The following is a 25531-nucleotide window of genomic DNA, read 5'->3' on the forward strand; positions in this document are numbered from 1 at the left end:
CCGCAGTAGCTACGTTGGCAAGTCTACGGGAACTGATAACAGACTGAAGAAAGGCGGATTACGGACTGAGGATCGTCCCGTTGAGACTCACATCAGTAGACTGCACTGCGCGTTCCTGATTTGCTTATTCAAATATGCCGCTTAACAAGATTAATAATTCAAATAGTATTATCTTCCAACCTCATATATTCAATACGATTAAGTACAAATGACGCGTCTAATGATAACGATATTTCGCGGGAATAATCATAATAAATAAATCCAAGATATTGTCTCGAGTTATCGCTTCAACTATGACGTGTGTTGATATTTTAGACTTTTAATTGATATTTGACAAAATGAGCTCGTAACAAATACTTAGGGCGACTTCTCGCATTTCGCGGATCTTACCGGAAGCTCGGAAGCGCGAAATTGTTGGTAGCATTGTTGGCAACAACGAGACTCCTAAATTACCATTTCCGACTTCATCAAATAGATTTCTACGGGCGGAACTTGCCGTTTCCCACAGCTCTGCTTCGTGGGATTCTACGCCCAGCACCACCTTCGCACTAGCATACTCCGCATTGATATTAATGTTGCCTCCTTCCCCGTGAATTAATATTAATCGTCGCAGCCCGTACGTGCTAGTGTTGCATGCGCGAGGCCCCGGAGGCCTGTTCCTCCCAAAAACATTCATCCTTCCCGAGCCTTTCGCGTCGTGTGTGTTCAACCTCCGCGAAAATTCGAGCCGACATCCATGAGTCGGCAAGGGTTGGAAAAGCAACGGCGGCGCACACCACCTCCAGCGGATAGTATGAATTCGTTTTAAGAACTCCCTCGCGCAACTCTTCGGAGTAGAACGCTCGCTCACCTGCTGCAGTTTACGACCGTCGACGCGATGCGAATTGCGTGCCACGGTGATATATGTAAGGCGAGCGTGAATTGGGATATTGGTTTTTTTTATCTCGTTCTAATGTTTAGAAAAACTACTCGAAAAAATGAGAAGAATTATATGTTTTCAATTATACGTTCGAACAAATTGCAAGCGTTCTGTATTCTTTAATCGATGCAACACAATGGTTTCTGTGAATGCAATTTTGTTATTTTGATCATTATATTATTATTATTATTGCCATACAAGCTTTTTCTAATCTATATTATTAATAACTATAATACTATACAATTTCAATTCATTAAAATTGCCTTTATCGATTTAATAATAAATGCTATAGTTTTACTTTGTTACTATTGTATTTTCACTTAGTTAATTATTTTTTCTGCGCTGACTAAAAAGAAAAAATAAAATGAAAAGTCCTAGAAGCAAGTGCTTTTATTCAACGTATTATGTGAAATTTAAACACAAAATGCTTTGTAAAATAACATCATTTTTTTATATTATTGTGTACTAATTGCTATATATACATTCTAATTATGAAATTACTCGCGCGAGTAATTGCGAGTCACGTTGCAGCGAAACGAAAAGAAGTAATTAGAGAAGCGCGCTACGTCAAAGAACAACAATTAGAGGATATATCGAAATTGTACATTCCGTCCTCACCTCAAAGCCATGGCTCAGATCTCGTTACGCAGAATTAACCTTAATCCGTTCCTTGTTCGACAAATCGTAACTCACGTAGCATCATGTTGCTTTGTGTCGCATGTAACATACGAACGCATTACTTTGTTATCAATCATCGTCAACTCGCACGGCGTTATTAATTAAACGTAAAAGGTTTATATATATATATATATATATATATATATATATATATATATATACATATATTTCCGCGATAGAACTCGGAGACCCGACTCAGAAAATTCTCCATTTCTCTACTTTTTCCCGCGAGCAATTATACCGTTCGTTTAACCACGTACGTAACCGAGTTATGTACGTTGGCAGAGGAGATCCCGGTAACTGACAAATTACTACGTTTCGATGTTATAACGACGAAATAACTCGACGAGCCATGAATGGTTTTGCAAATGAAAAACGTAATTCTAATGGAATGAGAAATAATATTGAGATCACAGAAAATATTTTTCCTGAGATGGTATTCCCGTATAATCTGCTACGATTGCAAAAGCAAAGGGAAATAGGGGAGATAAGAAACGAAGTACCGGAGCGATTCCATCTTCCAGTATTTCATTAGAAGCGAATATTATTCCAACAGTGTTCGCGCGCGAGAAGTAATACTTACGATTAAATATTTGTTTACTTACACAATTTAAAGGCTTACACGACACAAGGCGACATAACATAAAATATTTTATTCATTTACAATTTAAAAGCTTGAGATGCGATACAATGCAAAAAACTTTCTCCTGTTTAATTATAATAACGTGGCAGACTCACGAAGTGTTCCTCTTGCGACGATCTTCGCCTGTCTCGCAAGCAACTCGAGCATCGTTACCGCCGCTATAACGCAGATTAATTCCCGATCCACTGCGCAGCATCCACTTGCGACAAATCGAGTGAATGAGGCATCGTGTAATCGAATCGTAATTAAGTCATTACCGACACAATGATGAAGAATACTGAAACAGGCCGATAAGACGCAGAATTACGCGACGCAAGATTCGCTCCGAGGCGAAATTGAGCAGACAAATGCAATCGAACATGGTTCTGATCACCGATTCAGAATTTTCCGAAAATTCGTTATAGCAGTTTCACTCGCTGCCGGACGATCGAATCAATTTTTGAATGCGCGCGAGTAGGCTCTGCATAATCCAAACGAATGAATTTTAAATCCAAACGAACCGCGCTGCGCCGCAATGCGCGTTTATGACGATATGTATTATCCTCGAAACGAACTGCGGCCGATTGCTTTTTTATAAAATTATAACGCGACGCCGACCGTAATATACGCGCGCCACGCGGAAAAGCATCGTAAAATTGGTGGTGAGCTTACATTCGACTGGGACTGTATATGCGACCGCAGGGCAGTTTTCGCGGCGTATGAATCCAATGAAACACAATTCAAAATGAGTTATTTCTTTTTCGCGTCGCACCACGAAATTTTGATTAACCAGCACTCCAGTTTTGTTTGAATGAAAGAAACATTGATGATGTGATTGAAACGATTGTAATTGAAAAAATTATTATAGAAAAGAAGTACTATTTTATTTTACATTACATAAGTTGAACAATACATCTCCGGTATTAAGTTCATATTCGATCTAAGCTAGTTTCTCGCATCAGACGAATAAACGCAGTCGCCGATGCAAGAATGTTCTCTCTATGCCCAATTCTCCCTTCAGAACGAGACAATTACGTGGACTGTCAGTTCACGTGATTCATGAGCCGGAAAATACGAGGCAATTTTCATTTTTTATCGTTCGCCATGTGCTCGAGAATCAATCTCGAGGCGACCGTAAAATCGCGGTGCGGGCGGACGGAATGTCATTTCATAACGACGTTAAGACAGAAAAAGAAAAGGTGTTGGACTATATATACATATATATATGTGTATGTCCTACCCTATGATGAAAATGGCAGGAGCACGATTTACGAGCTCCACTACGTACGATGTGGGCTAAAGTTCGCCGAGTTTATGCTCGACATTAAACGTCTACGGTCTACCACCATAAGTCACTTGCACTCGAGTACAATGGCATTTGAATGCACTTTATCGATTATGATCCCGAGGGTCGAATTAGGGAGGACGAGAAGCAGAACGGGATCGCCCGATAGACGAGATGCAGGTCAATGATGAGGGTGAACGATCTAAAACGTAGTCAACGTTATTGCCGCAACTCTTGCGGGAATCTTGCAGCGAACGCGGTAAATGCGAGACTAGGCTGATGAATTATGAATTTGGCGTACCACGCCGTGATAAAGCCATTTTACGGCTCGCCTTCTTTTCCAGACGATTAAATTCGTAGAGAAGGAACAAAAACGAGAGTATACGATGCACTGACAGCGAACACATTGTGTAATACGATCGTGATCGAACGGTAAAACGCAATGATTATTGTAATCTTTCATCTTTTTTCTCATGGTGTTTGTTTCAGTAAATTCGATCACCTCTTTTATTACTTGTTATATTTCCCATTTTGAAATTTGATAAGCTAATATTAGATCAGTTTCAATTGTATTATTTATTTTTTAGAATTGTTAGGTAATTTATCTAAAGTAAAATTGTATTTTAATTTTAAATAATCATTGTATTTCTAAATGATATACGGAACGTTAAGTGTTTACGACAAAATTTCTGTGAACTGTTCACAAATTTACAACCTCGCAATTTCTCGAGAATGCGCGAGAAGTACACGTATGCACCTGCTGTATCGATTCGCAATATAATTCGCCTTCCATTTCTCGCTTTTCGTTCAGTTCGTCGAGTAATTGTTTACGCGCCACGTCGGACTATCGAACATGACGCACACCTCGAGCGAACCTCGATATACCTGTTGAAAGCTCCAGGTGCGGGCACAACCCCCGGGGTCGGACAGGGTGGGCTCTGAACCTGCACCCACTTGCACTACCGTTTCTTTCGGGTCATAGTAATTCGATACGTACGAGAAACGAACGCCTTTTTGCATCGGCGCGCTTGTTTATGCCGCGCATGCCGGCAACATACCGATGGAAAATGGGAAATTGAATAAAGTTCGCAGCGGGAGAGGCGGCCGCACGAAAGCGCGTTCGGGTATATCGAGCGGAATGATATATTTGACAAGGTCCGTATTGATACGTGCATATTACATGCGCGATAGGGGACCACGTCGCGCCGCACTACACCGCGCCGCAGCATCGGCCGTCTGACCATACGCAGGCACGTATCACTTACGCTCTCTCGGTTCGATCCATCCCTATCGCCCCGTCTCTCGCGAATGCGTTCTTCTCTTGTATACTGTCACCGCACATATATATCACGTTCAATGTTGCAATCAAATTCTAGAAAAAGAGAAAACCAAAAGTCGCAGAGATAAAAGATATTTCATGTCATATTTAAATTTCATTCCAAACCGTGTTAACTCTTCTAGTTTTAAAATAATAGTTTATAATGAATAAAAGTCTTTCTGTCGTATTAAATATCAATTTAATATTCCCAATAAATCCCTAAATTAAATAATAAAGGAATGATTATTATAGTTAAATGATGATTGAAGGATTATCATTTATATTTCTTATAATAAGTTCGATTCGGGTGGACCGGAAGCAGCCTCCATGCATCGTGATTCATTTATGAATATGTAGAGGTGCGTGATGGTGGTCAGACACCGGAAAACTCCGGATAGCTTGGGCATGAATATGCTAAGCGCAACGTAGTACCGGAGGGCTGAAGTAATTTTTTTTCTCGCTGCATCGATCCTCACAGGGTTAGAGCGTAAGCTCCATAGTGGAAAATAATTTTGCAGTTTTATCTGTTTTTTTGTCTCTTCCATCGCATTGGCCGCACAATAAAAATGCTGTTATTCTTTTTTAACTTTAATTATTCGACGTTATGAAGTAAAGAGAACAGATTTGCGAAAATGAAGTCAAGAAAGTCTTCACTTTTCTTACTCATGAGCTCAAATTAGTTCCAAAATTTAACTCTTTTCCTGGCTGTTTGCGATCTTTTTCAAAAAAGATGTTTGAAAGAATATTAATTTGAAATGTTTAAATACATATATATGTCTGACTGATATTCTTAATTTTGCTTCTTAAATTTATTATTTGTATAATTAATCTAACTTTTTTGTAATGTTAAATATTGAATGTTTTATTAGAAAAAAAAGTATATGGATATATATGGATTGATATTTACAACACACATGTAATGAAAAACAAATATTATAGAAGTAATATGTGCCAAAAAACTATTTTGTTGACATACAATTCTATGGTAACATATTGAATGATAAATATATAATAATTTATTATATTTCTTATTCACATTCATTATAATGCAAGATGTAATTTTTCTTACTCATTGAGAAACATAACAAATATAAAAGCGAACTTGCATCAGATTAAAGAAGAAAAATACAAAGGAACAAAAGAGCGCTGATGTATTATCAATTTTCTCACGCGCGTGCAAAGAAAGAGGAAAAAGAAAATGCTGAAGTTATCAAAGCCAGAAGTGTCGGCTGCGTGCTTTAATAAAAGATTAACTTCGCTTACAATCTATATTTTCTTCTTTGACGATTGTACCGATTACAAAAAAACGAAAAGATTTATTAATATTTCAGACAAATATTTCTATTCCATTCACTGTACAACTCAATTTAGTGAAGCAGCCAATATCCGCAGGATAATAAAATTGCGTATAACTATATTGAAACATTATAAAATTATACGAGACATGCTTAACGAAAGATAATATTTGATAAAAGATATAATGATTTCAAAACTTGAACTTCGTGGCCGTTTAAATTATCGTTGAAAACGATATATTTGTAAGAGATAACTTTTATTATTAATAATTTAAAGACAGAAATAAAATTTATCATTTAAGTGAACTGTTGGTCACAAATTTGAAATATTTTAATTCTCTCTAGATCAATCTTTTAATTTAAAATAAAACCATCGCTTTCGTCTGTTTTTTAACTGTGATTTATGGAAATTAATTTTTAACAAGTGTCATTTTTTGTTATTACCTCGATATAGCCATATAGCGACATTACATAAATGTGACATTTTACATAAATGTGAAAAAGAACTTCTGTGATATCAACAGAAACAACAAATTAATTGCTCGGGTAATTCTGGCAGTTAATTGAAAGTACTTTTAGAAAACGAATTCGTTCTCCGAGTAGAAACGAGCACGAAAGAAAAACGAGTTTTCGATACGGAGCATAATTCCTGACCACGCCCGTATCGACGGAACCCTTTGCCTTCGTCGAAAAGTATTCGCGACGTCAACGTTCTCTTCGTTACGACTGCTCGTCACGCAGGCCGTTCTTCGGATATGGAAACCGAAAATTATGAGCGCGGGGAAAGTTCGGTCTTTATCTCAGGCTTTTATTACATCGGCTGTCAGGCCGCACGGTGTGCGAGAGAACGCGTGCCGCAGAAACACGTGCGATTTAACTCGCGACGACTATAATTGCGCGCTGCGCTTTACGGCCGGTCGTCACGCTGATGTCATTGATTCTCTGAGAAAATTACCCTCTCCCTTTTAATGTTTACCGCACAACGCCTCGGCGAGCTGTTGCTAATAATTTTCCAGTAAATCGCAGCGTCCGGATAATCGTGCCTCTAATCGAGAAACAAAGCGACCAATGTCGTTGACGAAAATTTGTCCGCGTGATTATTCACTTTTTTTCAGTGTTCCACGAGATATCGCCGTAGAAAACACACGATATCGTCGGGCAGGGCGATAATTACGCACGCGTGTAAACGACTTGTCGTCACGCGAATTGTACATTAATCCGCCGCACCGGGGCCAAGAGGACAGAAACACCCGCTCAGCAGAAAAATTGGAATGTACATTTTATTATAATTATGCGAGCGATATAATCACACATTGCTTAGACATCGTGGCCTATTTATGTTGCAGTCATTGTAGTTAGTGTCGATAATAGTAATAATTCCTCTAATAAAATGATTATACTCTTGCATTCAATTACATTTTAGTTGAATTGCAAAATTTTTTTCATCATTTAATGAATTTCACATGCTTATTTCTCAATTAATTTCTTGTTAAGTAAATACTAAAGCACTAATTATTTGCTCAAGAAGCGAACGTATCCATGAAGAAATGGAACTTTTCACCTCACCAGAGAGCCTGGATTTTCGGATATATTCGTCGGAAGCAAGCACTCAAATTCAGACGTTTCTTAACTCTCCCTCGTACACGTGATTTCGATACGTTATCCTTGCCTGATAGACGGCAATCGTCGTGTCTTCGCCGCCGAGATTTATTACATCGCGGCTTTAGGCAGAAGCGAGCAATTTACATTCCCCGCTACACGTACGTTCGGTTTCTGCGGCTCGACGGTATATACAAACGTCGAGACGTCTCCCCGACTGCTATGCTCTTCGTCGAAATTACCAGGGATTACGTACGGAGGAATTGCTTGACGTGTAGCACAGTGACGACGAAATAGTGTACTCACGGCACGCTATATAAGACACAGTGATTATTACTAGCGATTATTGCCGAGAAACTCAACGTTAGAAGATGACATTTAATATATCATCTATTTCGAGATATAATTGGACGCAGTTTGTTGTTAAACTATATTTTATACAACAAAAAAATATGTATTCAGATGTAATCAAATGTGACATGTTCTAATCAATAATTGTTATATAAATAATTGTTTCTATTTTGTTTAAAAATTTATCGAGAATTAAATTTCCATACCTCTCAGTACAATATTATAATATTATTAGAAAGTATTTGCCGAAAATGCTTGCAAATGCTTTTTTTTTATCGTATATCTCGATACATCCATCTTGATTATCCTGAGATCAGCGTCTGGAATTTCACAGAAGAACGAGTGGTATCTAATGGACCTTCACCGAGTGCCATTGCATTCAAAGGACAGTGAGATCCTTCAAAGGATCGCTAGTGCCGGGTCTCATTTGCATTCAAGATTGCGAAGGACTGAGCACAGCACGATTCTTGGTCCTTTTTACCGTGTACGACGATGCAAACGCGGTCGTTGCCGGGCTTCTCGTAGGACCGTAATTGGGTCAGCGGGGTTACACGCAGAAAACGGATGATGGACGAAGAAACGGGAATATTCGATACAGAGGAGAGGCAAAGACAAGGCTGATGAAGGCTGACTTCTCGTCGAAACGAAGTGGCCTGAAATTAGTTTACCTTTGGAAACCAATTTCTTTCTCTTTCGTTCCCCTTCACCCGCCTGCCACTTCCTGTATGACATAAGAGCGATTTTTCTCCTGTAAAAGGAGGGGCTCGTTCCGACGAGTAACAAGAGACGAAATTGCCGAAGGGAGGAAAAATAATAAATGAACGGTATGGGACGAAAAGATCAATGCCTGATAATACGATAAGTAATATAGTCATTCTCCTTCCGCTTTCTCTTTGCGTTTATACACTGAACTATACATGCAATATAAATGCCTAACATTACGTGCAATATGATCGTATTAATAATTCGCGCGAATTATACCTAATACGATATTGCACTCTGTGAAAATGTAAAGACACGTATGATCAAATCTATTCTGTCGTGATAACAAGTAGAAAAACATCGAGACACGCGACATTCTAATGGACTTACTAAGCGACAGTTTAAGAGAAATGAGCAATATCATTAATTTAAAACACTGTATATATAATTTAAATTAAGGTTTTCTGGAATTTATAATACATCTCGTTTGAAAAATGGATATTAAAATGGATGTTATGTTCACATGTATAGCTCACGTTGAAGAAAATATATTATAATACGAAATAAATGTCGAAAAATATGGAATTAACAATATTATACGGAAAGAACAGTTTTGCTGAAATATTTTAAGATTTGGCTTAATTAATACAGATCTGAAAATAGTTTTGAAAATAATTTTGTTAAGCCATCGAAATAATTATATAGATCGTTTGATTACTAAAGCATCAAAAATTTTTGCTATCATCATCTTATTGAAATGTTTTTCAAATCTATATCCAACCAAATTTTTAAATATCTCAAATATCTCAAAATAGTTCTTTTTGTATATGTTTTGTATATGTTTAATAAATTCTGATATTTTTTATGTATTTTATTATTTATTTTATCACTTTCATCATTATTTTAATAATCAGAGAACATTGGATTATTACAATAAAACGAATTTGTTATACCCATCTTGTAAGTTAAGGAATGTATCAAATGTTTCTGATTTGCCCGAGAAGAGGAAAGGAGAGAAGGGAAAAGAAGAAGACAGAAACTGGAAGTTGGTGGCGCGAAGAAATTTATGACTGTCATACTTCACGGTACGTCAAGCTGTGTTCCTTACAGCCTGACTGCTATAATCTAAGTACTTAGCATCTTGGAATTTAAACGCGATACTTTCCAGCCTCAAGAAATGCTCTCTTCGTCATTTACAGAAGGGAAATGTATATTTTTATGATTGTTCGAAATCGCAGTTATTTGCTTGTCTGCTTGTAAAATCAATTCTAAAAGTATACAATAACATGTTAGATTTCTAGCAGACAATAAAATATTTTGATAGTTCTATCAATTATCGCTAATTCGCAAGTGTACATCTCTATTGGAGTACCAATAATCAAATAATATTATAAAAATCGCCGAGCGATACAAAGGCCAGCAAGAGTGAGTAAGGATAAACGATACTGTAAGCAGTAATCAGACAAACCGCGAGTCAAGCCGAGCATTTTCAAATGGTTCCTTTCTACGTCGTTTGACGCCGCAATATTAAGCGTATGTACATGTACAGCCGCCATTATCCAGCCATTACAACGTCACACCGTTGTACCAGCACCGCGAGCGCGACGCTCCGGTCCGGGCTAAAGTAGCGTGCGGCACGCTTCTGCTATACTCGCTATCGTTACTTGACTGACAACCCTAACTGACGCAGGCCTCCCTTTGCACAAGCCAGCGAGCGAGCCAGTCCGCTTAACCAACAACCCTCTACCGCTGCCGTTGCCGTCTTCCCTCTCCATGCACTTTACCCTGTTCACCCGTGCCTTTGTTAGCGAGACGACCACGGAAGTATTGCGTTACCCTCGTGTACAGGTACGCTCTTGTCGTGTGCCACGTCGTGGTGCCTGCATACTGAATCGCGAAATTCCGCCCGAGCGAGATAAGGTGCATACCGAGCATACGCCCGCGAGGGAAACTAGTAAAGAAATAGAGTTCTTGGACTATAAGCCAGGAAACATGCCAGATTTTAACATTGTAAAAGTGTGCATAGATTAATTCGTGGAAAGTAAATTGTATCCTAATGCTAATGTAACTTGGTTAACAAATAATTTATAAAGAAGTCATTTTCTGTAAACGTGGCACAAAAAACATAATTTAAAGAAGGATTATTTATTATAATGAACTGAAAGAATTATACAATGCTCATATATATTATATAATTCTTCCTCTTTTATCATAATAGATAATTTATTTTGAATAAGGTTTATAGAAAATGACTTCTTCAATCAAATTATTTAAATAAATATTATATTATATTGATATTAATAGAAAAGTTATACTAGATTAAGATATTAAATTAATATATAAAACTAATATATTTGTCTATTGACCATACTATGAATGTTAATAAATAATTTCTTACAGTTTATATTCAAGAAAAGATCACATAAGAAATAAAACGAAAATTTTTTTTAATAAACTTAAAATTGGGACAGACTACAGGACAGATTATGGGATAGAATACGGGATTGTATCGTGTCATCCTGTAGATGTTTCGCCAGGGAAAATTCGATGCTGATGGGATTGCATTCGCCACGTCTCGCGAAAATCAGATTTGGTCGGTAATATACCTCTTACGAGGGGTGAAATGCCTCTGACCCATTTTGTGGCGTAAATTTCGTTCGAATCGCCCGAAGGTTCTCGTGGTGTAAATTCCTTAACGGCTGAGTCAGAAACTTTAGCCCTTTGCAGTTTGCCTCGAGGCAGGGCATTTGGATGGTTTTAGCGATATCAAACTATAAATATATGTCTGATTATATAGATCTATAGTAGAAGTATATATCAGAAAAGCATTTACTACTTACATCACTTATGTCATAATGTAATATCATTTTATGACAATAATTTTTAAAGCTCGCTCTCTTATCATGATGTATCAATAAAATGCAAAATTAAAATATTAATATAATATAAAACTTTAACAATATTGGCTGCGAAAATATTAACTGTAATGTAAACGATAATCCGGTATGAAAATATATATAAATATAAAATGTAGTCTTTTTCTCTCTCCTCCTTTTTCATATATACTAAACTAAATGAATTAATTAATCTAACGTGTGTTTGCGTGGCACATTTCTTTTTCTGCCTGCGAGGAATACGGCCAGTTTGCATGCGAGATCGATTACTGCGCGTTAGAACCCGAATGTCGAGATTGCCCCAGGGCGACTGTCGAGAAGATTACTATAGTTTTAACGAAGGGTTCGTACTGATAATCGCTCCCTTCGAATGACGATTACTTAAACCACATTCGACGAATAATCTTTGGTTAAAGAGTGCGCAATCATGGCTTGCGGAACCTTTGATGATATTCGTTGTCGAAGTTAAATCCCCTCAGGTCTTCGCTTCTCGTCTCCTACAACCGAAGGCCACACGATGCCAGACTGCGGAGCACCGCAATGCACCTTGTTGGAAACCGAAGTCGAGACACACTCCAGTTTCAACAATTAGTTTCCGTCATTCGTGTCTCTCGTGGCTTAGGCTCACATGAAAGCGCTTTGCGATACACCAATCAGACCTCGTTTATAATTGCCTATATCTCTACAACACTATTAGAGAAAGAGCTATGATCTAATATTTGATCAATCTCATTCATACAGTGTCAAAGCTAAACTTTCCAATTGTATCATAAACGATGATGAAAATCAAATCTCAATGCAATAACATAGCTATTATTCTTCTTAGTTTCACATTGCTCGTTCGAGCGTGATGATGGATCTCTCTCATATACTTGTGATGCGCACGATGATTATACACAGGTATATGGGACCTACAGTTTAACGCCGGTTCCGAACGGCAAATTTTTGGTAGAGAGACGTACTGGCAAATCTACTCTCGGTGGTTTGCCATTGCCTTCCGAGAGGAGACGAGCGTAAATATTTTTGGCTCTGCCGGGAATCGAACCCGGGACTTCTAGCATAGTAGACTAGTGCGCTGTTTACTATGCCACGCTCGCTCTATAAATAGCTACTATAAATATTGTAAATGTGTATATTATAACTAATATATAAACCAGATATCTAACCATTATAATAATAAGAAAATAAATATTTCAATCTATTATTGTAATTATCATAATTATTTACATTTATAGTTACTATTATAAAAGATATTTATCTTAAATTCTAAATTATCTAAAATCTTTGTGAACTTTTTTTATACTTAAGTATATATGTTCATATCTACATTTTGCACTTTTAAACGTCAATCTCAGCTTACAAAATGATTTATAACAACGTCTTGTTTTGCATTTTATCGTATTTATCGCATTACGTTATTTATCGTCGACACGTGAATCAATCATCGCTTGATTTTATCGTGCAGACGATGACCCGATCGTGGGTCAGACGAGAATTTATGTGGAACTTTACGCGACATATCGCTCATTTATAAGCGCCAAACATGTCGCGCCATGATCGTAAATTGGCGGATAATACCTCCGAGGACGAGTGCCGTCATAAAACACTTATATGTTGTAACCTAACGTTGGTGTACGACACATAAGCGCCTCGTTGGTTCGAACGTTAAAGAATTAACGCACTACTTCCGTCGCAGGTGCTACTTCCTGTAGTATTACCTGAGTATATTATATGTGACGTTTTTTATGTTAATGATCCGTTGCATTACAATATTATTTTTATTATAAATAAAATAATTTTCCTAAATAAATTTGCAGACCATTCTACAAATATTATAAAAATAATATAAATTAATATTAAACTCTACTTGTAATAAAAATATAATTAATTTTAGATATTAATATGTGTTTTAGGTATTAATATGTGTATGTATGCATACATGCGTTTAATTAAAGAATTTAGTAACAAAATTTGAATAACAAAAAACAGAGATAGTGGCAAAAATTTTGCAAGTGAACATTAACATCCAATTTGTAAAAGCGTTTGAGCGCAACGAATAAATTACTTCTTGAATTAAGTCCTTAATAAATCTTGGAGATATCTCTATGATTACTAGCCCGTTGATCACAGTTTATCGTCGAGCTTTCGTCCGAATCAGTTACATGTTTCAGGCCGGACCGCAAACTAATTAATTCCAACGTACCAGCGCGTAAACCTGAATTCATAGCCCGTGGAGAGAACATATAAATTCGGGTAGAGCAATGGTAAAATACTCCCCCTTCCTCCATCCTGTTTCGAGGACTGAACGTACTTGGGCGAACTTTGATGGTTACGAGGCAAGCTTACCGGAGGCCTTCATTCCGAAATGTAATTTTCAGGCACTTTATTGCGGTACGTGAAAGTCTATCAAACGTTGAGACTCTCGGACATGATGAAAGTCCTTCTCATAGAAGTGCGAGAAGTCCTCTTCAGTGTTATGAGTACGAAGGAAAGAATACCTCGAAAAAACATGGACATCAATTAAATTGAACTCGCATTTAAAGTTAATTAACAAATATCATAACAATACTAGTCAGTTTGACAACTATATGCTGCATTGTATATATCAATTTGTAATAGATATGAAAGATTGAACTTAATAGCCATTTTCAATTTTGTCCGTAATATGTGTATGACGTAACTTTATATTCTGCTCGATAATTGAGTGTGCATACTGGAAAACTGAATTCTTTCAAATTAATAATATTTATTTTAATAAACTATCGTAGTACAGTATTTTAAAAAAATTTAATTCTGTTGTTTTTTTCTGAAATTCGATAATTAACAAATAAAAATGATATTTCAAAAATATGAAAAATATGTTGTTGAAATTTCGTTTATTATTTAGAAAAATATTTATCGCTTTAATAAATATATATAAAATTTTCGTACCGGATTACGAATTTTAAATATATCTTTGGAAAAATATTTAAATTCTATTTATTATTTCTTTGAGTTTAATTTCGTTTTTGTTAGTTCCGAATTTTACACCATAAATTGCTGCGTGTAATGGCGCGTAATGCGTTGCAAACCGGATATGGTTCAATGGTGCGAAGTGTCCTTCGCTAGCTTCGAGGATCCAGGACCGATCCTTCTCCGACCAGGTCCGTTCGAGCGGAACTGATATCCCCTCTTGAAATCAGTTTCGTAACGAAATACCGGGTAGCTGCGGGCAAGCACGTAGGACCACTTCGTAGATAGCCGGGTTTCAAGGAACGGATAGGACAGAGGGCGTCGACTCACCTTCGAGTGGGACACCCTTCGTAGAAGGGTGAAGGGCACAGAAGAGGTCCTTGCGATCGATGTATGCAGAGTTCTCCTCCAACAAGATAGGTTTTATTTCCGGTCGCTCGATCAGTAGCGCTCCGGTCTTTTCGCGAAACCATTACGAGGTGGCGAGACGCACGAGAGATGGCAAGGACGCCGAGGAGAACGGCGGGGTACGGGCGATCGGGAGACAGAAACAAAAAAGGCGCGTGTCTGTTTTTGTACCTGTGTGCCATCGCAGCGACTGGGGCGTTTCCGCATGCAAGAGATAGGACGTGCACCGCAATCTGAACGAAATCTCCAAACCCAATTTCCTGGACAGACAGACAGACGGACAGACGAACGAGTCGGCGCGAATAAACCGTGGACCGCTCGCGGTACCGACAACATCGATCTGGGTGCACCGGGACCGGATGCGGCTTTAATAATGCATCGCCGTGACTTCGCGCGGAAGAACGCGTGCGCCGTGTCTTATCGGTCGGGACGTTCGCTTATATCACGCGCGAATGTAAAATATGGTGCAAATTTTAGATAAGAATAATTAAGAAGTTCGCTGGAAGAACGACTTAATACCAATTTAAGTCGTTTTTCTTATCTTTTTTTATGATCTACATTATGTTCGATTGTATTCTTACAAAAAATATGCTCTTCAAGTTTATACAAATATCATAGTATTATTACACTCTAAAAATAAAAACACATTAGGCATGAAGATAAAATTTTTAAATACAAAAACAAATTTTTAAAAAATATAGATAAATATAGAAATAAAATATAGAAAAAATATAAATAATTTACGTATTATAAATAAAAATATGAACCGTTATTAAAACCGTTATTTAAAAAATGCTGAATTTATAAAAATCCAAAATGCTGAAGACTATAGATAAATAGGGTTGTGGGTCGTCATTCCATATATGGTTTTTAATAAAGCAGCAGCAACTACATACTTGTTAACCAGAATGCTCAACTGTCTGCTCGACATTTGCGAGCAATATTCGATTTCACGAGTGGCCAGCAAATATCTTCTCACGTATTTGGATACACGCGTTTCTCCGCTATCATGTTACTCGACATCCATTGCAGCTCAAATAACGTAATTGAATGACATGCGTCCAAGATTTTTAAACTGTAATTGTTTACTTTTTCCTCATTTTTATTTTTTATATTTTTTTAATAAACTAACTCTTTGGATATACGCTTAATTTTTTGCATTGCAAGTTTAACGCAAAAAAATATATTTTTATATATATATATATAATGATTGAAAACTCAAAATGTATTATAAAAGTTTTAATTAAATTTATATACGCGCGTATATGTGTACATAAAACATAATTTATTTCATATAATTGGCATATTCATGTGGATAATAATGAAATATTTTACGCATTATCTTGTTATTATTTCTATACTAATTATGCCGTATTACGTTAATCATAGCATTATATAAAATGATTGGCAGAAGCATCATAGAAAATTCATATAATTGTAATTATTTTATTAAATATGCAATCTTAATAATTTTGTATAATATGTATATTAATTAAGTATCGTACATATCTCGTTCAATGACCGATCAGTTAACGTGGGTCAAAATAATTTTAGACCTGACGTTCACTTGCTGGTAGAAACTGTCTATCAGATAATTTTGATGAGCGCATTATTCGGTGCAAAAGCAGAGCTAATTATACAATATTAACCTATTGAAGCGGATTCGTCGAGCGCTTAAGTGACGGGAAAGCTTTATCTTTAGTCACTAAATGTAATCTGCTGTCTGTCCAATTGGCAGATTCCAAAACTAATTCAATTTCACAATAATTAATGAGTTTATCGTTAACTACAGTAATGTCCCGCAATCACGGTTGAAGAGTTATATTTACGCTTGCAATATTAAATGAATAATATAATCAGTTATACTAAAATGAGAGAATATTACATATTTCAAGATACGATAAAAAATAATTTAAAAATCAAAATATATCTTCTCTATATGCTTCATCTAATTGGAAAACTCAATTGTTATATATTATCAAACATATTTAAGTAATTTGGTCGCCGTATCATATCTCAAATTTAACATTAAATTAATTTAAAATTTTATTATTAGTCTTAATAGAAAAGAAATTTAATCTCACGCTCTTTATATGTTATTCAGGTAAAAGTTATGCTAAGGGTATCACCCGGAGACGGAGGCAGCTTTTTTAATGCGGATAAACGTAAAAAGCAAGTTACCTTGGTGGACCCAGCATCCGGGCAATCTTCATCGGCGGAAGATCGACGTCCTACTGTGGCGGCGCCGAAGATGTTTGCGTTCGATGCCATTTTTACCGAGGAAGATTCTCAGGTAAGTCGAAAAAATAAAAAAAAAAAAACATGATTTATTAGATATTTTATTAAATGAATGGCGAGAATTATTAACTATATTGAGATATTTATTTTAATAATATTTTGAGGATTGTAACAGGAATATGAACTCTTTAATATACTTTATCATTAACTTTTTGATTTCAATATGAGCATGAATCTCACACATTCTCCACTTTATACATATTCGACATAGGTCGATTCATCTATCACAAAAAAATACCTTGCCATGAGATTAAGTCAGTAGCGAGCGAGATTTTATTTCCATTCAAAGAGTTAATGTTTTAAATTTCAAATGGCACTTAAGCGTGATGCAACGAACAAAGTGGCACTTATAACGAGCGCGTTTAAGATCGCTCGATAGTTAGGAGAATTTGCACGCATGTGCGAGAGAGGGAAACGAGAATCTCGAGTCAATGATGTCTTCGTCAACCAACTGTTCTGGAGTAGTAAGTAGCAACAGTCCTCAATGCTACTTCGTACTTGAAAACGCTCTCCTTCGCTCACTCACGATTTGTTCTCACTACGGGAAATTTTCTCCTCTCAGTTTGATTCTTCGAAGGCCGCTAGCCAGCTCGATTCTTCGGAATTCGCGAGAAGGAGAGCGCGGACCGGAGAAGAGACTCGAGGAAGTTTGCGAAGAATAAAAGAGAGGGAGAGAGTCGAAATGCGGAGGGAGGAAAGAGAGAAGAGAACCCTAGAACATGTACGTGCTCCGCTAAGGTCTTACGTCAGTAGTGGAAACGTAAGAGACGTCCCTGCCGGGCGCATAACTAAACTAATTTCCCGACCTCTAAACTCCACCTCCGACAGGAAAATCCATCCCTCCAGGCGAATGTTGCTCTTTGCCTGTGACTTCCCCGTTTGCTACCGAGCGAGTCAAGCCTTGCCAACAGCGTCCTCGGGACACTTTATCGTGTTATCATACAGCCGAGATGTTTTTCTATATTCTCCTTCTGGAACCCGTTAATACTCCATAAAATACATCTCAGTTTTTCAGATTTCATGTTGAAATAAATTTTTTGAAATATATTTTCCTAATTAATAAAATTTAACAAGAAAGGATTTACAAAGGTGTTTAATTTAACATGTAGCGTTTACTTTTTATACATAATATATTTGACAAATTTCAATATTAATTTTTTAAATATAGTTTATCATTAACTCTGTAAATGCGTTTTCAACACATGTATATATTTACAATAGTTGTTAATATGACATAAATAATTTCATTCAAGATTTTGAAGTCTTCATCTGAGGATCATTATTCTCATTATTCATGGCCTCAATATTCATTGAAAATTTTTATGGAGGCGATGTCTGCATATCAAAGATCCGAACGAATTCAATTATACAGTCTTGATGGATGGTGCCGCCGAAGCAAATATCGCTAGAGATCATAAGCCACGCCGCGACATGATGTTATATACACATATTGAGATATTTCGGTACTCCTGAGGGACATTATTGAGCGTCGGATTCAAATGAGCCTGGAGCTACTGGATATTCCCGAATCCCTCTCACGCTCTTCGCTCTAACAGCTTCTCTCTCGTTGTCTTCCTACCTCTTCATTCCTCCAACTATGTACCACCGTCTAGTCGTACACCAGCAAGACTGTCCCGCCTACACACTTTTCTCTTTTATTTCTTTCTTTCATCTTTCTCTCTCTCTTTCTTTTAGCATTTCTCTTTCGTATGGACTATGTTTAGAAGAACTATAGAAACCAATCGATTGATTCGATCAAATGTCCATCGGCCACGGCGATTGTCATTGAGGTACAATGGACCCTTTCTCCTCTCCTCCCTCCCTTCTTCTGTCCTTTCCCCTTTTCTCCCTTCGCGATCCATCGTACTGGTTACGAACCAGCCGGGCTTCTGGGGTTGAGCTTCATGGGGATGAAAGAGCCGAATTCGAAAGAGCGAGTCCCAACATTCAACGCGACTTTTCGTCCTTTCCGATTGGCCGTCAAACACACTCTCGCTTGAATATTTTAAAGACCACCGGTCGCCATTCCATCGAGCAACCTACAATCGTTCATCATCAAACCGGCGATCTCTTTGACGTTTTTGTAAAATCGCGAGGATCGATGGCGCTGATCTCCGTCCTTCGAAAGTTTCCACTATCGATATCAGATTCTAACAACGATTGCGATTGTAAACAATGATTGTTAACAATGAAATCTTTTTAATGTCAAACGCAATAATAATTCTGATAGAAAATAAATCAAAAACTTTTACATATGTTACTGTGATAGTACTATTTGTGATTATTTTATATGGTTATTTTAATACATTCAAAAATTTTAATCCTTGTTGTTTATAGAATTATTAAAAAAAAAACCATAAACGTAAAAGGTGGATTTTACACAAAATGCTTTTAAAATAATAAAAATAGACCTTCCCATTTGTTTCGCTCCAACACTGCTCATATATATGAAAATATAAAACGAACAGAAATATGTCGACATTTGCGTATCATTCTCCTATTGACAAGAGAAATGATCGCGACAGCAGGTGGACATTTATCGACAATGTCCACCAATCGATGACGGTAATTTTAGCAGTGACATAATCCGTTTGATACGCTATATTTGCACGTTGGGCGACATTTCCATAAATACACCTCGCGGGCAAGTGACGTCTATATATTTGAGCTGCAAATCAGCAAGGATGTCCGCCGGCTAAAGAAAATACGATTAATCGAAAATTACAGTTGAATTGTTTGCGAAGAGTAAACTACAAGCGCAATTTCAATTATTAACACTTTAACCGGTTAAACATTAATAGAATCTGCAATGATAGTAAATTTTCTATTGGCAGATTATTTGATAAAGTTTACAGTAAACTTTGATAAAGCTTCAGATTGATTTAAAAGTTGTTACAGGTCTATACTTTTAACTTGGAGGAAATCGAGAAAATACGCGAGCGAGAAGTAATGTTGAAAAACGTATATCAAGTAACCAAGTTTATCTCTTCGAAGGAAATAATGGGAGGAGATAAAAAGGAATGCGACAGAATCCTTTTGAAGATCGTTCTCGAGTACGCAATTTGTGCAAAACTTTCTTTTCACGTATTCGATCACGTGGACACACGTGGCTCGCAAGTATAGGAAACAATTTATTGAAAAGAATACATGGCCAAGCGGAAAACTCACAGTCTGTGTTTCTCTATTACGCAAGTGATATTATTTTTGAAGCTCCTCAAAGGGCTTCGCAAAAAGTGTCCGAAGGCGCTTTCTTTAATAATATGAATTTCATAAAACGAATATAATTAATATTTAAGAAATCTGACATCCAAATTGATATCTTTATTAATTTAAATATTATTTGATTATTTTATGCTAGTATCTTCAGACTTGGTCAGTGTGAATTTCTTTAAACTCGCACTTAAAAACTATTATTTTGGAGAACTGAATTAACTGTCGAAGAAATACATAAATGACCGATCAAAACTCTATTTGTACTAAACAAAACTGTTTATTAACTTCAAAAAATATATTTATAAATATATTTCTTTTTCTTATCTTACGTAGAATGCACTTTTTAATAAATAAACTTTATGAATTTGAAAAATTTAAAGTATGCGATTTATCCTCGCATCGTCGCAAGACGATCGATAACATATTGTACGATATATGCCAAAATCATATATGAAAACTGAGCCTACTACTTGAGTGTTAACAATGAGCTGCCAATAGGCGGGCCGTGCGAACGAAACCTCGCCACGAATCAATCGACATCCATCTCAATTATGCGCGTCATACGCGCAAAACAGCCACGCATTCGGCGCGCACATATGCGGCCGCGTATATCGCCGTGTGCGTGCTCCGCCGACAATTCCAAGCCGGCCGGCGACCTAGCCAGGACAATGCATCCCGACCAGAATAATTCACCACGGCCATTATAGCCGCGGCAGGACAAGGGCTTTATTATTGACTTACGACTAATAGTCACGCTGTGGATTACGTACACGTGTGTGAGTATCTGCGTCCATGTGTGTACGCAGCACACACGGCCGATGTGTGTATACGTCACCGATCTATTGCTCATTTGCCGGGATATGCTGATTGAACGAGCCGTCCGGTGAGATCTATAAGCCCACGATACCTTGCTTCCTGACTCCCGCGGGAATTCGATTGCCTCGCAAAAACGTATCATCGAATGGGCGTTGAGCCTGTCGTTTTACAATTTTGTCCTCGGAATATATCAAATTAATGAAAAACTTCTTTTAAAAGCGTATAAAAATAAAAGGAATAAAGTAATAAAATAACACGACATTATTTATTCTGTGAGTGAATACGTTTCCGCGCGCGAATATCTCAATAAAATTCTATTTTTTTATTTTATTTTTATCAATCAACGTGAATTTCAGAGATTTCTCTTAAAATCTGTGTAATTAGATTATTTCAAACTATTTTCCTTCTAAGGTTACGTAAGTATCGATTCTCCTGAAGTTATAAATAATATTAATTGAAAATAAAAATTATTAAATCGAATATAAAAATTACAAAAAATAAATTGTACACAAGTGTAGATGATCAATAATATTTGAATTTATACCGATTACCTTCAAAATTCACTCTAGCATGGCGAAATTCTGTATTCCCGAATAAGCATGATCGGCGTAGGGTTCGTCACAACCGTTCTCAAGCAAATGCACGATAATCTATAAACCCATCATATGGCTCCGTGGCCGAGGTATCCTGCCCTCATATTCTGTTCTCGGTTGCGTCTGCGCTCCTTGCCCCTTAGCCCGTACTGTCTGGCCAGTTATCCGTCGTATCCTCTCGAATGACGTATTTCCATATTACAGCGGGATTAATTTGCGCCGTAGCGCGACCGAGTGTTAAGCAATGCTGATGAAGTTTGACAGGTGCCAGCCGAACGGTAGCGAGAACGAGCGGACAGTCGTTGCACCTCGTTGTACCTATAGATGCCAGTTCCACGACAAACTATGGCAAACTATGGTCGTTTTAGTCCTTGCGGAATAAACTTAGTTACGATGTCTATCGGACGACAATATATCAAATTAAATTTATGATAGAATAACAAAAGATATTTGTACGAACTGTTTGAGTGAGACTTTCTATTTTCAGTATTTTCAGTCAGAAATTCTTTGATCGATTTAGAATGGTTATTTCTTATTGAAAGTTCAAATCTATCTTTGATTTTGATAATATTTAATTAAACTACGAATCATAAAGAATTATAAAAAGAATATAATTATACGCAATCACATTGAAAATAAAAAAAGTTGAATTATCAAGTAACGATTTTCAGAAAACGGCAGACGAATCGATTTTTCGGATATCATCGGCAGAATGGGTGATAAAAAAAGAGAAGAGAGGAAAAGAACGATGAACAAATTTGAAGGATAAAGAGATATGCGGGAAAAAGTCCCATGGTTTCGATTTTGCATCGTTCAGGCAAACATCGGGATTTTGCGAATGCTTTTTTGATCCGGCAAGCCATTCCCGCCCGTGCGGGAAGGGGTTAGAGGGCAGAATGGAGGGAGTGAAAATTCGGTAGGCCAGGGGATAATGCCAGAAAAGGGGGAAAGAGAGAGGTTCTCACTCACTCGCTCCCTAGGCGCCAATGACGCCAATCTCCCGTGTAAATCGCGACATATTTCACGACATCGCGTGGCGGAAGGGCATTCGCGCGAACCGGTTCTGCTACCCCTTCTCGCCCCCTATTCGCCAACCTCTGGTTCACTCCTCTCTGATGCTACTATGCACCATTCTGCGGATCCGCCGGAGGTGGATGAAAAGTTTTCCGAGTTGTTATCCCGGGAGTTATCGCGCCACGCACCGGCGACGAGTCGAAAATTCCATGATGTAAATGCGATCACCCTTCGAGCGACGGACCGCCGAACGGATTTCGCTTATTTGCGCAGCCGGGTTTCCTCCGAATTTATCGGCCACCGTTTGGCAAACTATCGCGGGAATTCGTCAACATCGGGAAAATTTTTACCAAGTACGTGCGCTTATTATTAATGATTATATTCCGCATTAAGCTCAGTTTAATGGCTTAATACAGCGTGGCGAGATTAAATAATTACTGCCTGCCTTTTCACTGGATTAAATAATGCAACTTGGTTTTACTGTAAAGATAATAAAAATATAAAATGCGTGCGACTTTATATTATAATTATTCATGTTTATTCGGTATTTGTGGACAGTTATAAATTATGCCATTAGCCATCAATCATTAGTCATTAGTAATCAATTAATATGTCGAGCACGTGAGGTTTGTTTAATAGTTATTTTTTGGTTGCTGGCAGAAATCATTTGAATAGATTAAAATGAATCACGGCATGCCAAGCAGAAAGCATGTATTGCTATGCAATTTTTGAAATTACCGACTCGTAAATTTCGACGAGGGTATTTCGTATATGAGCGTCTGTTTCGCACGACTCGCCTCTCTCCATCCCCTATTCGTACCTAGCCTACAATCGCTAACTGTCTCGTCGCGCGTATACGAGGGCGAAAAGTATCCCCTCAGGACTGTTTGTTTTTGATACAGTTTTCATCGAACAACATCGTCGAAGTAGACATTCCGCGATGACTCGCGCATGCAAATGCAATGATGTCTTGCAGTACAAAAATGTACTGTTATCCTGTAACCCTTTCTTGTAGATAAATCCCTTTGCAATAAGACAAAAACATATAAAATTATTGAATTCATCGCAAATAGTTGAAAACGAAAGAACAGTTAAATCTTAGATAATAAAAAATAAATTAATAATATTTTTTTTATAATTATTATACTACTATAGTTAAATTCGAGTGAGGCAAATAGAAAATCAATGTCCAACAAAAAATATTCGTTATGTAGATTGTCTTGAGAAGTATTTCTTACAATTTTAAGAAGTTTTTCGATTAAATTGAAATAAATTTTTTCAAATAAATATTTTAATACAAATATTACAAATATTAATTTTAATTATTATTAACTTATAATAAAACTATTATTTTTTATTAATTGTTAGAGAAAAAAATCGCAATCATATAAGTTAATTGCCAGAAAAAACACATTGTGATCATCAAAATTTGACATATGTGATTGGCACGATTGTTAAAAATTCAATGATGTTGACAATGGATGATTTAATGTTGCCTCGGTAAAAATGATCGTATCTTTTTTTTTACAATTGGTAGCCAAATTTTTGCTCAGCACGTTTTTTCCATTTTAAGCGTTCATGATCGTGCCGAAGAAAAAGATTACGTGACTCGCATTTATTATTGTGCGAATCAGACGAGCGAACAAACAAGCGATGATATAATTATCTATCAAAATATATATAGCACATCACTTAATAGCGCATCTGTTTTCTCTCATTGAAAAAATTGAAATAATGTTTTGTACTCATAATATCAAAATAACAATAAAAAGTAACTAAATCTTTATCCTTAGGTAGATTTTATTTCTACACGCAATATAAGATTTGAATTTAATATTTTAAATTAATATTTTATATTGTAAGTAAATATTAATTCAAAGCTGATATTGTACTTTCTTGGCATTGCATATCTTAATGAAGTTCTGTCGCCTTTTGCTGTTTCTATAGTTATATTAATATTAATACATCAGCAGCATCGCGCAGTAATTTGCATAAGAACATCGTCATAGCATATAAACGCGTCGACCAATGAAGCGCCCGACGTAAGCCGTTGTATTGTACTGTAAAGCTTATACCAGGAGTCTCATTGGCCGGAGACGCTTATACGGTATGCTCTTATGTAAATTTACCTGTGATAGGCTTTAGCTTATGCTTTTACAAAAGCACAACGCTAAATAGCAATTCTCGCAACTGTGATGTTTTGGATAAATGAGAAACGAGACAATATTCCTTGTCATAGAGACAAAACTGACTTCTTTTGTAATCAATTTTAATTGCTTGATAATTGCTTTTTGTAATTTTTAATTTTTCACCAAAACCAATTTTTACGAAACACATATTTTTCAAATTAAGATTTGATTGAATAATAAAGTTATTTTTTAATTATGTAAAATGTTAATATTTTTCTCGTTAGAGAAAATCCGATCAAACTTTATTAGAAAATATTTCTTTACATATTATTTTTCTTGTCATAGAATTAAAGAACAATCATCTAAAAAGAATGATTTTTCTATACAATACTGCGCATTCTTATCGTCGATAAAAATGTTTCATAAAATCATCGATAAGAGAAAC

The 25531-nt window shown here is 36.6% G+C and overlaps 1 protein-coding gene and 1 long non-coding RNA gene across 3 annotated transcripts in view; one reads left to right on the forward strand and one right to left on the reverse strand.

Annotated features, from left to right (window-relative positions):
* LOC105432315 (uncharacterized) overlaps positions 1 to 25531 on the forward strand; it is a 321362-nt gene that overhangs the window by 267389 nt on the left and 28442 nt on the right. For both annotated transcript variants that reach the window (XM_089085420.1, XM_089085419.1), the window contains one exon: positions 17128 to 17316. In XM_089085420.1, coding sequence (XP_088941546.1) covers positions 17128 to 17316 — 189 coding nt within the window. The remainder of the gene's footprint in view (positions 1 to 17127; positions 17317 to 25531) is intronic.
* On the reverse strand, positions 11693 to 15699 carry LOC148938185 (uncharacterized). The gene is made up of 2 exons (XR_016139546.1): positions 15195 to 15699; positions 11693 to 14161 (listed from the first exon to the last, which is right to left on the reverse strand). It is a non-coding gene; the product is annotated as an uncharacterized LOC148938185 (long non-coding RNA).

The sequence above is a fragment of the Pogonomyrmex barbatus genome, unplaced genomic scaffold, assembly GCF_055798465.1.
Source record: "Pogonomyrmex barbatus isolate J1 unplaced genomic scaffold, ASM5579846v1 scaffold1, whole genome shotgun sequence".
NCBI lineage: Eukaryota > Metazoa > Arthropoda > Insecta > Hymenoptera > Formicidae > Pogonomyrmex > Pogonomyrmex barbatus.